The 14,920-nt window shown below is 53.2% G+C and overlaps 1 protein-coding gene across 1 annotated transcript; it reads left to right on the forward strand.

Moving 5' to 3' along the window:
* Window positions 1–2,998: 2,998 nt before the first annotated feature.
* Window positions 2,999–12,596, forward strand: TRIB3 (tribbles pseudokinase 3). Its single transcript, XM_045445018.1, has 4 exons — window positions 2,999–3,208; window positions 7,051–7,341; window positions 9,111–9,403; window positions 11,342–12,596. Exons 2-4 carry the CDS (start codon window positions 7,051–7,053, stop codon window positions 11,832–11,834), a joined length of 1,077 nt encoding a protein of 358 aa, XP_045300974.1. The 5' UTR covers window positions 2,999–3,208; the 3' UTR covers window positions 11,835–12,596.
* The last annotated feature ends 2,324 nt before the right edge of the window (window positions 12,597–14,920 follow it).

The raw sequence follows: 14,920 nt of genomic DNA on the forward strand, positions 1-14,920 counted from the left end.
AACTGAGGCTCAAGGCTATTTGGCATCTATGCTGTAAACCCAACAGGTCTTAACTTCTTTGCTATTCTCCCTGGATCATGTACCAGGAGTTCTTGCTCTAGGGTGCTACTCAGTGTGGTAGCCGTTTACTACACGAAGCTATTGAGCATTTAAAATATGGCTAAGAGGCTGAACATTTGCACGTGATTTAATTTTAAAGCAAGTAAAACATGTTGTCCACTAAACACAATTTAATTGTCTTGGTAGAACAGCATTTTACTTTTTTTTTTTTTTAATTTATTTATTTTTGAGACAGGGAGAGACAGAGCATGAACAAGGGGCAGAGAGAGGGAGACACAGAATCTGAAACAGGCTCCAGGCTCTGAGCTGTCAGCACAGAGCCCGACGTGGGGCTCGAACTCACGGACCGCGAGATCATGACCTGAGCCGAAGTCGGCCGCTTAACCGACTGAGCCACCCAGGCGCCCCACAGCATTTTACTTTAAGCCCTCACAATTTAGCTTCTGTTCCGATTTGTTTCCAAAGTATAAAACACCGGATATTGAAGACAGTAGCGGGGGGAAAAAATTTTAGAGTATATCATTAATAATTTCGTAATTATTTGTTGAGATGATCACATGCTCGATATATTGGATAATTGAATATATTATTAATGTTAGTTTCACCTGTTTTTTTTTTTTTTAAGATTTTTTTTTTTTTTTTAAGCAATCTCTACGCCCAACATGAGACTCGAACTTACAACCTTGAGATCAAGAGTCACAAATTCCACTGACTGAGCCATCCGGGTGCCCCTCATCTGTTTCTTTTTATTCTTCTTTAAATTAAAAAAAAAATTATTTGAGAGAGAGAGAGAGAGAGCAGGGAGAGAGGGGCAGAGAAAGAGAGAATCTAAGGAAGGCTCCATTATCAGCTGAGGGAGCTGGAGGTGGGGCTCAAAGCAGGGCTCCTGCGGCAGGGGGAGGGGGGCCCCAATCCCTCCACCCCAGGGATCATGACCTGAGCCAAAATCAAGAGTCAGATGCTTAACCAACAGAACCACCCAGGTGCCCCTCTTTGTATTCTTTAATGCATGACTAGAAAATTGAATCTTACATTATGTGGCTTATATTTTATGTTCCATTGGTCTAGAAAACGAGGATTTGACCCCCCCCCCCAAATGTGACAAGGCCCTCCTAAACCTGGGGAGTCATTCCCAGGGTGCAGTTCCAGGAGTCATATCCACTGGTCCAGGTGGAGGCTGCCGGGTGGCAAAGCTTGTAAAATGTCCCTGGATGGTATAAGCATTGGCATTAGCTGCCCCAGGTTCAAATCTCAAATCTGCTTCATACCACAACGTAGGTGCTTTTGGGAAAACCTCTCACCGTCACTCATCTGTAGAATAGAGGTCATAGTGTTCATCTCATGGTTCATTAGGTGCCTTGGGGTCTTTGCAGTTACTTTTTCTATGTCCCCTCAGATCTTTGCATCCTCAGCCCGTCTCTTCTGTAAGATCTTAGTTTAAACATCACCTTCTTGACGAGCCCCAATGAAAATAGCCACCCCTCAGTCGTCTGCGCTCCAGGACAAATCTATCCTCTTTGTTTATTCAAGAAAACACATGACATTTATCCTGAATTTTAAGTGATCTTGGTTATTGATTTCATTTTCTTGATAATGGTCTGTCTTCCCACTGATTTATAAGAATTGTGGGGGCAGGGATGGGTCACTCTTGTCACTGCTGAGTCCCCAGCACTTAGAACAAGGTCTGACACAGCATGAACAAAGTAAGAAATGTATGAGCAAACCCAGCACAGTGCTGGCTGCACAGAGAAAACAGCCAGTTCCACTTTCCTTTGTCCCTTACTGCTGAGGGATTTTCGACCTGAGTCTAGACTTCCCGGGGGTAGAAAATGAGTTCACTAGTTCCTCCCTGGCAGGGGAGTCTCCAGGGTTAAATGAGATCCCAGAGTCCCCTGGTGTGCCCTGAAGTTCCTGAAACACAGGTGAGCTGGTCCCTGGGGTTCTGGAACCTGAGCAACAAAGGTAGCTTCACCCACCTTTCCAACGCCATCCAACCTCTTCCTGGAGAAGCTATTTTTTGACACTGGTGCCTTCAGAGTCATCAAGACCTAAAAGGGATTTCCAAGAAAGGTACTGGATCCCTGGGGCTGCACGGGGATGCTTCACCAAATAGGAAGGGACACCAGCGTCTCTCAGGCTTGGGGTGTAAGTCCTGTTATGGGTGACTTCCCCTCCCGAGCCTCTATTCTATTTATTGAACACTTAGGTTGTGCCATCTAGTTCTAAGCATTTTGTCCAAGCGAAAATCTTATGAAGTGAGTACTCCTATAAGCCCATTTTACAGAGGAGGAATTTTCGGCTCTAGCAGGGTTTTAAGTAACTTTCCTGAGGTTGCACAGTGCGTCGGCGCAAAGGTGGGGTGCGCTCTTAGGCAGGTTGGGTCTAGGGCGCTGGCTCTTAATCATTAGGCTGCGCTGCCTGTATCCAGTGGACGCTGTGACGCCTGCCCGATCCCAGGCCTCCCCGGGGGACCACATCGGTTCTTCTGAGCCCCGCGACTCAGATCCTAAAGTCTGAGGTCTTTGCAAAACTCCCGGGCTGCTTTCCCATGCCTGGGCCTCGGGCTAGGATGGGGCAAGCGGAACTTCCTGCCTGCCCAGAGTCCTCCTAAAGGTTAATAAAGCATTGGTGGGAAGGTACTTTATAAAACAGGAAAGCACCCGGGGAACTGTCACGGTTTGCTCTTTTTCTCCTCTGCATCCTGAGAAGGAAGGACGTTCTCCCCATTTCGCATATGGGGAGACTGAGGCTCAGAAAAGCAAAATGCTCTTTCCAAGGAAGGAGGGAGAGCCAGTGGCTGGTGTCTGCGCGGGGCAGGTGGGGGAGGGGGTGGAGCCGAGACACCCGTGGGGGGCGGGGCGCGCCGGGGCGGTGACCCCCCCCCCTCCCCCAGGGGGCGGAGCGCGCGGGATGTTGCAATCCCCGGCTGGAGCGCATCAGGCGACGGCGGATTAGCGCAGGTTTGCATCACCCGGGCCCGGGCCGGAGCCGGCTCTGGAGCCGGGAGACACTCGCAGCGGAAGCGGCGGCGGCTCCACACGTGTCCGGCTGCGGGGACCGGGGTCCCGAGCGCAGCCGCGTCGCAGCGGGCCCCCGGCCACGTGGGAGTGCCCTGGAGACTCAGGATCCCGCCGCACGCCCGGGCAAGGTACCCTGCGGGGCCGGAGAGGGGTCGGGCCGGGGGTCGGGGGCGGACGGGTTGGAGGGTGCGGACCCGCGAAGGTAGAGCATATCCTGGGGGCGGAGGGAGCAGGGGACAGAGGTGCGGGAGTGTGCCCCCGGGAGGTGAGCGTGGGGCGGGGGAGGCGTGTGTGTGAGGGGCCCGCGGGGGACGCTGGGGACCGCGTAGGGTCTGTGTCCCTCTGGGGTGTGTGTGCGGGATCCGCGTGGGCCTGCGGAGTTGGAGGGGATGTGTCTCGGCGCACGGTCAGAGCCGCGAGGAGCCGGTGGCAGGTGTGGGCTCTGCTGGGGCCGGGCTCGGGTACCTTGGGGGCAGGTGCAGGGGGAGTGGGAGCGAGGACGCAGGGCGCGGGGTGCGGGACCCCCGGAGCGTGCGGGGCGTCGGCCGCAGGTGTGCACCTGGCGCTGCGGCTGCGGGTTGCGGGTTGCACCGTGCGCGCTTGCGTTTTGTCCCTGCAGACTCTGGGGCGTGAGGAGCGAGGAGGGCCCCGGTCCGCCCCTTCTCACAGCCCTGGGGCCCAGCCTCCTTTCCTCGCCTCTCCCCCTCCGGCTGCTCGGTTTCCGCTGAATCTTCTGCCTCGGGACACCCGCGGCCCGCCGCTTCCGCTCCCACGGGAGGAGCCCGGCGGCGGCAGGCGGGGCGGGGCCGTCTAGGGGGTGGGGCACGTGTCAGACCTTGCCTATGACCTTACAGGTATCGGTCAGTGGTGAGTGGGAGAGTTGGGAGGGCTCTGCGTGTGTATGCCTGCCCACTTGCCCAAGGACGACGAGGTGTGTGTCCCTTAATGACGTGTGTGCCCCTCTCTGCCCTGGATGTGGTGTCGCAGCTGGCCGGCTTGGACAAACTGTGTTTTTGAGGGGCGTGTGTACAGCTGTCTGCTCTGGGTTCTGTGAGTGTGTGTTTGGTATGACCTGCCCTTATTCCGCCACAGGCGTCAGGAAACAGCAAGAGGTAGGTGTTAGGGGCCGCCTTCATTGCCCAGGGCTACCCCTGCCAGGCCGGGTCTGGGCCAGGATTCGAACCTGGGAATGTCTGACTACAGCCACCCGCTGTTGCATTCTTACTACGTTGGGATTATGGCCTTGCACGCCACTTGAGGTCTCCCTGCCCCCCTCCCAAGGCAGCCCACCGCTCGCTAGGACTTGGGAGTAGGTGGTCCTCAGTCTGAGAACCGACTCTGAGTGATGTTTCCCCATTGATCCTGGCTCAGACCTTCGGGAAGGTCTTTACCAGGGCTGAAGTCTATCTCCCTCTAATGTCTTATACCTTGGCTCCGTGTCCCTCATCTGGAGCCGGAATGGATAGGCGGATAGATCCAGGAGAGAACCTCCCTGCTCTGGCATGCCATTGCCCTCTCCTCCACCCACCACACAGTTATACAGCTGCGTCCCCCCCCCCCCCCCGGAGGGGGGTGGCTTCCTCCATAACTGAATGAATGAATCTTACCGCCTTTGAGAGACATCCCCTCCTTGCCTTACTTCTTACCTGATGGTGAAACTGCACTGTCTATTGTTGACTAACTCTGGACCTGTGATTCTGATAGCTTTGAGTCATCAGGCAATAGTAAAGTTCACATTTGAAAAAACAAAAAAAGAAATACACTCATTTTTGAAATACTCAAGCCATAAATGAGTGCAGGATCTTTATTTTAAAATACTGAAATTGAGGGGCGCCTGGGTGGCTCAGTCGGTGGAGCGTCCGACTTCGGCTCAGGTCATGATCTCGCGGTCCATGAGTTCGAGCCCCGCGTCGGGCTCTGTGCTGACAGCTCAGAGCCTGGAGCCTGTTTCGGATTCTGTGTCTCCCTCTTTCTCTCGCCTCCCCGGCTCATGCTCTGTCTCTCTCTTCTCAAAAATAAATAAACGTTAAAGAATAAAATAAAAAATAATAATAAATGAATAAATAAAAATAAATAAAAATACTGAAATTGAAAATGCCCTTGACTTTCTACCAAATCCCTTCCTCTCTTGGGCCTCCCAGGAGGCCAGGAGCTACTGTGGCCGGTTTAGTCTGGGTCCTTCCAAAACTTGTGCATTTACATACCGACATATAAGCAAGTATGGAGATACATTTTTTTTGATATGCTGGTGGCGTTTTTTACATGAATGATATCGTCTCAATCATCTCAGGGTATATCAGTCCTATAGCAGCTTGCTTTGTGCACTGGACAACATATCCATTCCAGAGCCCGCATTCATATGTACATTCATACCTTCCTCATTCATTCATCATCCCTCCCTCCCTGCCCCAGGTAATAGCTCCCTGCACTACACCACTCAGCGGATAGAGTGCCAAGTCTCTCTTCCTCTCACCGCCAAGGCCAATTCTCCACTTTGCTTTTTTTTAATTCCACTTAACCGTTCACTCTGGAGGTTTTTCTAATCAGCACATAAGGAGTTTCTCTTTCTTTCTTTTTTTTTAGGTTTCTTTATTTTATTTTTGAGAAAGAGCATGAGCACAAGTTGGGGAGGGGCAGAGAGAAAGAGAGAATCCCAAGCAGGCTCTGCACGGTCAGCGCGGAGCCTGATGCGGGGCTCGAACTCACAAACTATGAGATCATGACCTGAGCTGAAATCAAGAGTCGGACACTTAACCGACTGAGCCACCCAGGCACCCCCTCTCTTCTTTCTTTCTTTCTTTCTTTCTTTCTTTCTTTCTTTCTTTCTTTCTTTCTTTCTTTCTCTTTCCCTCTTCCTTCCTTCCTCTTTCTTTCTTCCTTCCTTTCTTTCTTTCTTTCTTTCTTTCTTTCTTTCTTTCTTTCGTCCTCTCTCTTTCTCTCTTCCTCCCTTCCTTCCTCCCTTCCTTCCTTCCTCTTTCTTTCTTTTTTTCTCTCTCTCTCTCTCTCTCTTTCTTTCTTTCTTTCTCTTTCCCTCTTCCTTCCTTCCTCTTTCTTTCTTCCTTTCTTTCTTTCTTTCTTTCTTTCTTTCTTTCTTTCTTTCTTTCTCTCTTTCTCTCTTCTTCCCTCCCTCCCTCCCTCCCTCCCTCCCTTCCTTTCTTTCTTTCTTTCTTTCTTTCTTTCTTTCTTTCTTTCTTTCTCTCAGTAAGCTTTTAAAAATTTGGGTCTTGAATTTATGACCCTGAGATCAAGAGTCACATGCAGGGCACTTGGGTGGCTTGGTCGGTTAAGCGTCCGACTCTTGGATTTGGTTCAGGTCATGATCTCATGGTTCAGGAGATGGACCCCCATGTTGGCCTCTATGCTGACAGCACGGAGCCTGCTTGAGAGTCTCTCTCTTTCTCTCTGCCTCTCTCTCTCTCTCAAAATAAAGAAATAAACTGAAAAAAAAAAAAAAGTCTCATGCTCTACTGACTGAGCCAGCCAGGTGCCCCTAAAGAGTTTTCTTAATCATAAATGGCTACAGTTTTTTCGTGTACGGATGACATAGAATTGATTTAACCAGTTCCCCAATGATGGACATTTAGTGGTTTCTATCATGTGGGTGCAGGATAACCGTGTACCGACATCATTATATCGGTGTGTACAGGGCTTGCTGGTCCCTTTCCGGGGCTGTATAATATTCCACCATGTGGCTTGTATCATGGCATTTAACCAGCCCCATACTGCTGGACGTTTGGGTGTTTCCTGCCTTTTGCTATTGGATGCAAGGCTCTGATGAACAGCCCTTGACATGTTTAATTTTTTGGTGGGCATTTTAATTGGAGGATAAATCCCCAGAAGCGGGACACGCAGTCAAGGTTAAGGGCGTTTGTCACTTTGATGCACACTGCCAAGTCCTCCGCCATAAAGGCTAGGGAAGGGGGGGGGCCACCAAACAGCCTCACTTCAGTGCTTTCTCCCTTCTTCGCAGATGCGAGCCACCCCTCTGGCTGCTGCTGCGGGTGCCCCCTCCAGGAGGAAGCGGTGGGAGTTGGACAATGACCTAGACACCGAGTGTCCCATCCGGAAACAAGCGCGAATCGGGCCCCAGCCCAGGCTGCCCTCCTGCCCGCTGCCCCCGAGCCCACTTCCCGCTCCAGCCCATGCCTGTGCCGGGACCACTGCCTCCCGTCTTGGGTCCTATGTCCTCCTGGAGCCTGAGGAGGGTGGCCGGGCCTACTGGGCCCTGCACTGCCCCTCAGGCACCGAGTACACCTGCAAGGTACGTTCCCCCAGGGTCATTCTCCCCCAGCGTCACAGGGGGCCTGGAAAGGGCCATGGCTCTAGAGGATTGCCAGGGCTGAGGGGTCCTTATATTACTTTATTCCTGTGTTTGTTGGGGAAGCAGCCAGTGAGCCTCCAGCTTTCCCCATCGCCTAGGCTTTTCTGGTCAGTGTGTAGAAGGATCACCAGCCTGTCTGTAGAGGATCACCTATTCATTCATTCAACAAACCTTCACTGAGCACCCTGCGTGCCATGCACCCTGCTGTGGCTCTAACATAGACCGAGTCCTGCTCTCATCAAGCCGATGCTTAAGTGGAGGACGTGGACAGGAAACAACAGAATGAGTAAAATATGTACCAGGGGATCGTAAGTGCTTTGGAGAGAAAGCTGGGAGCTGAAAGAGAGGGGGACAGGGATTATGGGGGAGCAGGTGATTTGAGTCCAGGAAGACCTCTCCGAGGAGGTGACATTCAAGCAGTGACTTACGTGAATGGGGGGAGCCAGCCCTGTGGGTCTCTAGGAAAGAGCATTCCGGCGGCAGGACAGGCAAGTTCAAATGCACAGAGGCAGGAAAGTTTACCCTGACTTAAAAAAAAGTAGTCTCTGTTTTTTGAATTCTTTCTTCCGCGCCACCCAGCCGTTTGGTTTTCTTTTCTTTTCTTTTTTAAACATATGCTTACTTTTTTTTCTCATGAATTAAATATGTATGCGCTTTATTTATTTTTATGTTCTGTGTGGGCATGGCCGAAATAACATGGGAAGGGTTTAAAGGCAGAGAAAGTCAGTATACCAGCTCCGCCTCTGGTCAGCTGTATGGCTTCCGACAGGTGACCTTCCTTCTCTGAACATCAGTTTCACCATCGGTAAAACGGAACACACCTTTCAGGGCTGTGGGGAGGTTTCCATCTGATGTCCGTAGAGCCCCGAGCACATTTTCCAACACCGTCACCACACTCACCACTGCCCCCTTCCCTCCCCTGCCCCACTCCAGCTGAACTGATCTTGGGCTGGTTTTTCTGAAGTGGCTCAAACACTTTCTTGCCTCAGGGCCCTTGCACTGCCCATGTCCCCCACCTGGAAAGCTTATCCCGTGGGCATCTCTGAATCATTCAGGTCACTTCCCCAGAGTCCCTTTTAGACCACACCTTTCCGGGTAGGTGCCCCCTTCCAAAATATTCTCTCCTCCAGCATCTTTCTGGTTCCTTTGTGATGCTCATCAGAATTTGTAAATATGTTGTCTGTTGGCTTGTTTCCTCGTCTCCTGTATTGGACCGTGGGCATCAGGAGGGCAGGGGCCACGGCCGTCAGCCAGGTTGGATCCCCAAGGCAGGCACAGGCAGCCGCCAGTGTCTCCTTGTGGAGTGAATGAGAGGGCGGGCAGGCGGTGCATCCTAGGGAACGGTATAGCTATGAGCACGGGATGCTATGCGTAAAGTGACTCGTGGGCTATCTACTCTTCTGCATTTCCACGGCCTTGGGCTATTTCCGTTTGGGTTCCCTGTCATTTCCCAGTTGCCTGAAGTTTAAGGGCGTCTAAGGTAGCAGTTGAGGGCACAGACCGTGGAGCACGGATTCAGGTCTCAGGCCTGCCACCCGCTGGCTGTGCGGCCTCTCAGCTTCGTCCGGGTGGAGCGGCTTGCTGGAGCGCGTGGCACAGTGCCGAGCACACAGTGCCTGAATGGTTGGCCGTGACTGCTTCCAAGGCCAGGCCGGGCTCCGCGGGGCGGCCCCCACCTGCGCTCACGCCCCGCCCCGCCCCGCCCACAGGTGTACCCGGCCCGCGAGGCCCAGGCGGTGCTGGAGCCCTACTCGCGGCTGCCCCCGCGGGGACACGTGGCACGGCCGGCCGACGTCGTGGCGGGCCCCCGCCACCTCTACACCTTTTTCCCACGGCCCCACGGGGACATGCACAGCCTGGTGCGCCGCCGCCGCCGCCTCCCCGAGCCCGAGGCCGCCGCGCTCTTCCGCCAGATGGCCGCCGCCCTGGCGCACTGTCACCAGCACGGCCTGGTCCTGCGCGATCTCAAGCTGCGGCGCTTTGTCTTCACCAACGAGGAGAGGTGAGTGTGGGCACAGAGACCCTGCGCACAGACACGCCTGAGAGGTGAGCCATGCTGGGGAAACCGAGGCCCAGGAGGGCAAAGTAACTTACGCAAGGAATGGAGAAGCCTGGACGAGCACCTCCGCCCGGGTCCCAGGAAAAGGTTGACTCAGACCGAATGCAAAGCCCCTGAGGTGGAGCATTGCCTCTGTGACAGTCACAGTAGCCGACCGCGATGAGCAGCTTGGCTGCCCTGTCTGACTTGGCTGGGATCCTTATGAATAGGAGGCAGGGCTAATATTGCTTCCTCTAGGTCAGGGGACCAAACAGGCCCAGAGAAGTCAAGTAAGGCCCAAGACCCCCCAGCTAAATATATAGCAGAGCTGGGAACTGACCCCAGAGGTGACTCCAGAGAGGTCCTAATTCACCTTAAACTCGAGAGGCGGGAGTCTGGCTGGCCTTACCTGCTGACTCTGGGTGACCCGGAGTCTCTGGGCCTCAGTTTCCCCACTGGTAGGGGAAAGGGCCAGGTTGTCAAGATGCTTCCAGGATGTCAGGGCCACAGACAACAAGCCAAAACAGGCCCTGAAGCTCCTCACATGGGAACTATTTCTGTGACGCTGAGGATCAGTGATTTTTGGAGGGAGGGAACAGAAAGGGACCTGGCATTCTGTCCCCTCCCCTAGACTCCCCCCCGGGGGTGTGCAGGACGTGTCAGGGAGCATGCCAAGCCAATCAGGTGCATGCGAACATCCATCAGGAGCATGAATTTCATTTCAAGATTTTTTTTGTGGGGGGGGGAGTGGGGGGAAGGAGGGTGACCCCATCGTACCCTTTAAACTTTCTGAAATAGTTTTAGACTGGCAGAAAAGTTGCAAAAAATAGTGCCAAGAGTTTTCATATTGTTTTCACCCAGTTTCCCCTAATATTAACTTCTCAACCACAGAACAACCATCAAAATTAAGAAATTAACCTGGGTCTAGTACCTATTCACTGAACCACGGATTGATTCCAATTTCGCTAGTTTCCCACTAATACTCATTTCCTGTCTGGCATCCAATCCAGAAGCCCAGCTTGCATTCAGTTGTCATACTCCTTAGTCTCCCCCAGTCTGAAACTGTTCCTTAGTCTTTCCTTGTCTTCCTTGACCTTGACACTTTAGAAGAGTACCAGTCAGGGGGCTCCTGGGTGGCTCAGTCAGTTAAGTGTCCGACTTCGGCTCAGGTCATGATCTCGCGGTTCGTGAGTTCGAGCCCCGCGTCGGGCTCTGTGCTGACAGCTCAGAGCCTGGAGCTCGCTTCGGATTCTGTGTTTCCCTCCCTCTCTGCCCCTCCTGCGCTCATGCTCTGTCTCTCTCTCTTGCTCTCCTTCAAAAATAAATAAACATTTAAATAAATAAATAAATAAATAAATATGTAGAAGAGCCTTAAGGCCCCCACCCATCTCAGCCCCCTCTCCAAGGGACTACTGGGAAATGTGCTCCTCTCAGAGTCCTAGTTCGAACTGAATTGCTCTGTGGCCTTGAAAATGACTAATGTCTCTGAGCCTGGGCTTCCTCATGTGTAAAATGAGGTCAGTCAACCAGCCTCACAGGACTGGCTCAATTCTTTTTTATTTTTATTTATTACTATTATTTTTTTAAATGTATTTATTTTGAGAGAGACAGCATGAGTGGGATAGGGGCAGGCAGGGAGAATCTCAAGCAGGTTCCATGCCGTCAGCACAGAGCCCGACGCGGGGCTCGAACTCACGAACCATGAGCTCACGACCTGAGCCGAGGTCAAGAGTCGGCCATTTAACCAACTGAGCGACCCGGGCGACCCAAGACTGGCTCAATTCTGCCAAATGCCAGCAGGCACTCAGGAAGTGGGTACCATTAAGGGTGACAGTGTGGGGGCATGTGGGGGCACGGGGGGCCCAATAGGAGGTGACCCTTCTGTCTCTCCACCTGCCACAGGACTAAGCTGGTGCTGGAGAACCTGGAGGATGCCTGTGTGCTGAACGGGCCCGACGACTCCCTGTGGGACAAACACGCGTGCCCGGCCTACGTGGGACCTGAAATCCTCAGCTCCCGGGCATCCTACTCAGGCAAGGCGGCCGATGTGTGGAGCCTGGGCGTGGCGCTCTTCACCATGCTGGCTGGCCACTACCCCTTCCAAGACTCAGAGCCTGCCCTGCTCTTTGGCAAGATCCGCCGCGGTGCCTTTGCCCTGCCCGAGGGCCTCTCGGCTCCCGCTCGCTGCCTGGTCCGCTGTCTCCTTCGACGGGAGCCAGCCGAACGCCTCACGGCCACGGGCATCCTGCTGCATCCCTGGCTGCGGGAGAAGCCGATCCCCTCAGCTCCACCCCGATCCCACCTCTGGGAGGCTGATCAGGTGGTCCCTGAAGGGCCAGGGTTGGAGGAGGCCGAGGAAGAGGAGGGGGTAAGAGAAGCTGGTCTATATGGCTAGGTAGCCCTAGACTCGCAGCTGCAGCAGTGGAATTGAGTTTGGGGTATCTCCAAGCTCTCTCCTGCCTTTTTTTGTTTTTGCACTGAGCCAAACCTTAGTGCCTTCTAGAAGGGAGAAAGGACGCATGTGTGGAGTGTGCTGTATGCACACCTGTGTGGTTCCTCACACCTGTGCACACAGGCTTGCGCATTTAACAAATCCTGGGAGCTCACTGCGCGCCGAGCCCTGTTCTCGGTGCTGGGAGCGCCGCAGTGAACAAAAGACGAAGCTCCTGCGGACGACACATCTCCAGCCCACGGTCAGTGTCCACACTGGGCCCTCTCAGCACAGGTGTCCGCATGCACTCGTGCTGGTGCCCAGGCACTTCCGACCTGGGACAGTGCCTCTCACAAATCCCTGTGCCAAACAAAGGCTGCTGGCCTCTCCCTTGCAACTCAGGACTCCAGAGCCCAGGCCGTGCTGGGAATTGGGCTCCCAGCCGCTCTCTTCTCCGAGCCAAGGACTGGGCTGGAGGAGCCCCAGTTCAGACTATGAGGCTGGTCCTCGCCTAACTCAAGGAGCGGTTTGGAGCGAGGGCCCGCGCCTGTCCACCTCTGGCCTGAGCACCAGAGTTGGGGGATGGAGGGGGCACGGTCGTCTCCCCCTGGCCTCCTGGAAAGTCCCAAGCCCTGTTCTGGGTTTTGGACCAATACTATGGGTTTTGGATGCCAGAAGAATCTATTTTTACCTTGTGCCTAATAAAGGAGTGGTGAGATAGTTTAATTTCTCCGGGACATTCCTTCTAGCCTCTCATGGAATGGCGGCACCTGGGTGGTTCAGTTGGTGGAGTGTTGGGCTCTTAACGTCTCGGCTCAGGTCATGATCCAGCCCCGAGTACGTGAGTTCCAGTCGCGAGTCAGGCTCTGCACTGACGGTGGGGAGCCTGTTTGGGATTCTCTTTCTCTCTCTCTCTCTCTCTCTCTCCCTCTCCTCCTCTCTGCCCCTCCCCCACTCACTCGTGCACATACTCTCTCTCTCTCCCTGTCTCAAAATAAACTTCAGGGGCGCCTGGGTGGCTCAGTCGGTGGAGCGTCCGACTTCGGCTCAGGTCATGATCTCACAGTCCGTGAGTTCGAGCCCCGTGTCGGGCTCTGGGCTGACAGCTCAGAGCCTGCAGCCTGTTTCCGATTCTGTGTCTCCCTCTCTCTCTGCCCCTAGCCTGTTCATGCTCTGTCTCTCTGTCTCAAAAATAAATAAAACGTTAAAAAATAATTTTTAAAAATAAATAAATAAACTTGAAAAAATAAATAAATAAAGGAAGGGGGCGCCTGGGGGCTCAGTGGGTTAAGTGTCTCACTTCAGCTCAGGTCCCAATCTCATGGTTCGTGAGTTCAAGCCCTGCGTTGGGCTCTGTGCTGACAGCTCAGAGCCTGCAGCCTGCTTCGGATTTTGTGTCTCCCTCTCTCTCTGCCCCTCCCCTGCTTATGCTCTGTCTTTCTATCTCTCTCTCTCAAAAATAAACACAAAAAAATAATAGAAATAAAAGAAGGAAATGTATTTCACACAAAGCAAGAAGTCAGGAGATGGGATGGGCTTCTGGGCTGGTTGATTCAGCTCTCAGAACTGTCAGCAAGGTCTCTGGCTCTCCAGGCTCATTCCGTCTCTGCTCTGCTGTCCCTGGTGACTACTGGCACAATGGCCACAGCAAGTCCCAGGTGTCACATAAGCGATCCACGACCAAAGGAGGCAGGAGGGCGGCTCCGTAGTACCGAACAACTCAGTATTCTGGAGTCAGGTTGCCTGGAATTAAATCCTGGCTCCCGCGCTCACTGGCGGTTTGACCCTCTGTTTCTTAACCACCCTATTCTACGCCTGAGATGATTCATCTCTGCGATGAGGGTAACAGTGCCTAACTCATGGGAGTTCAATGAGTTATTTCACGTAAAGCACTTAAACCTTCCATAAGAGTTAGCTGTTCCTATGAGCCCCACAGCTCTCTCTCCGGAAGGGCAAAGTTTTCCCAGAAGCGCGCCTAACAGACTTTCCCACATAGCTCATTGGCCAGAGCTGGGTCACCTGCCCTTTCCTGACCAATCACCAGCAAGGGAAATGCAGTCCCGCTAATTAACCACGCCAATCCCCCAGCTGTAGGTGGGTACAGCCTCCCCGAGGCTCACGCTACACGTGGGAGGGGAGATAGTGGGACAAAGCACGAGCACTGAGGTCAATAGCCTGCTGGCTGCAGACATGTCAGGAAAGCCATCCCGGGATCACCCGGCCACCAGTCCGCAAATGCAGAGATCGGTCAGGCCGATGGAGGCCGGAAGACTTGCCCAGCTGACCCACAGGATCATGAGTTAAATAAAGTGATCGTTGTTTTAAGCCTCTGAGTTTTGCGGTGTTTTGTTAGGCGGCGAAAGCTAACTGATAGACTGGGAGACGTCAGTCTCATCTGTGTGCAGCCAGCATTCCCCGGGGCAGGGCCCAGCTGTGTTTCGGGTCTCATGGGGCAGGCAGTCCCCCAAGCTTTCCTCTTTCCCCTCCCGGCTTACACCTAGAGACCCCCTTTAATTCTCAGGACGACCCTGTAAGGTAAATGCGCCGGTCACTTTACAGGTAAGAAAAATGCGGTTTAGAGAGCAGAAGACTCGTCCAAGACGACACAACAGACAAAAAGACTCACCTGGTTTTGCCGCGAAGCAGGAACTTTTCGACAAGGCTGCTCAGTCAACGGACAGGTAAAAATGTAAAATCCACTCTCCCCGAGTAACGCACATGGCCGCGATTACAGAGCACTTCCACGTTCCATTTATACCCAGATAATGATCATCATAAAACTTTTACAGAATCAAACGTAGTGCAAGTATATTCTGAGTATATCGCGAGTGAGGGGCTCTAGGAAATCTAACTGGGGATTTTCTCTATAAGTGGGGGCTAAATGCAAACGACAGTATTGCGGCCTGCCCTACCATGTATTCGCTCGCTTAGCCCGCCATTCAACCACTCTTATGGACGGTGGCTTAGGCCGGGCATCATGCCAGATGGACTCAGTCTAATGGAGAAGCCAGCTGTGAAACAAGTAACCACACAAATAAAAACCTAATGAC

The sequence above is a fragment of the Leopardus geoffroyi genome, chromosome A3 (assembly GCF_018350155.1).
Source record: "Leopardus geoffroyi isolate Oge1 chromosome A3, O.geoffroyi_Oge1_pat1.0, whole genome shotgun sequence".
In the NCBI taxonomy this organism is placed as follows: domain Eukaryota; kingdom Metazoa; phylum Chordata; class Mammalia; order Carnivora; family Felidae; genus Leopardus; species Leopardus geoffroyi.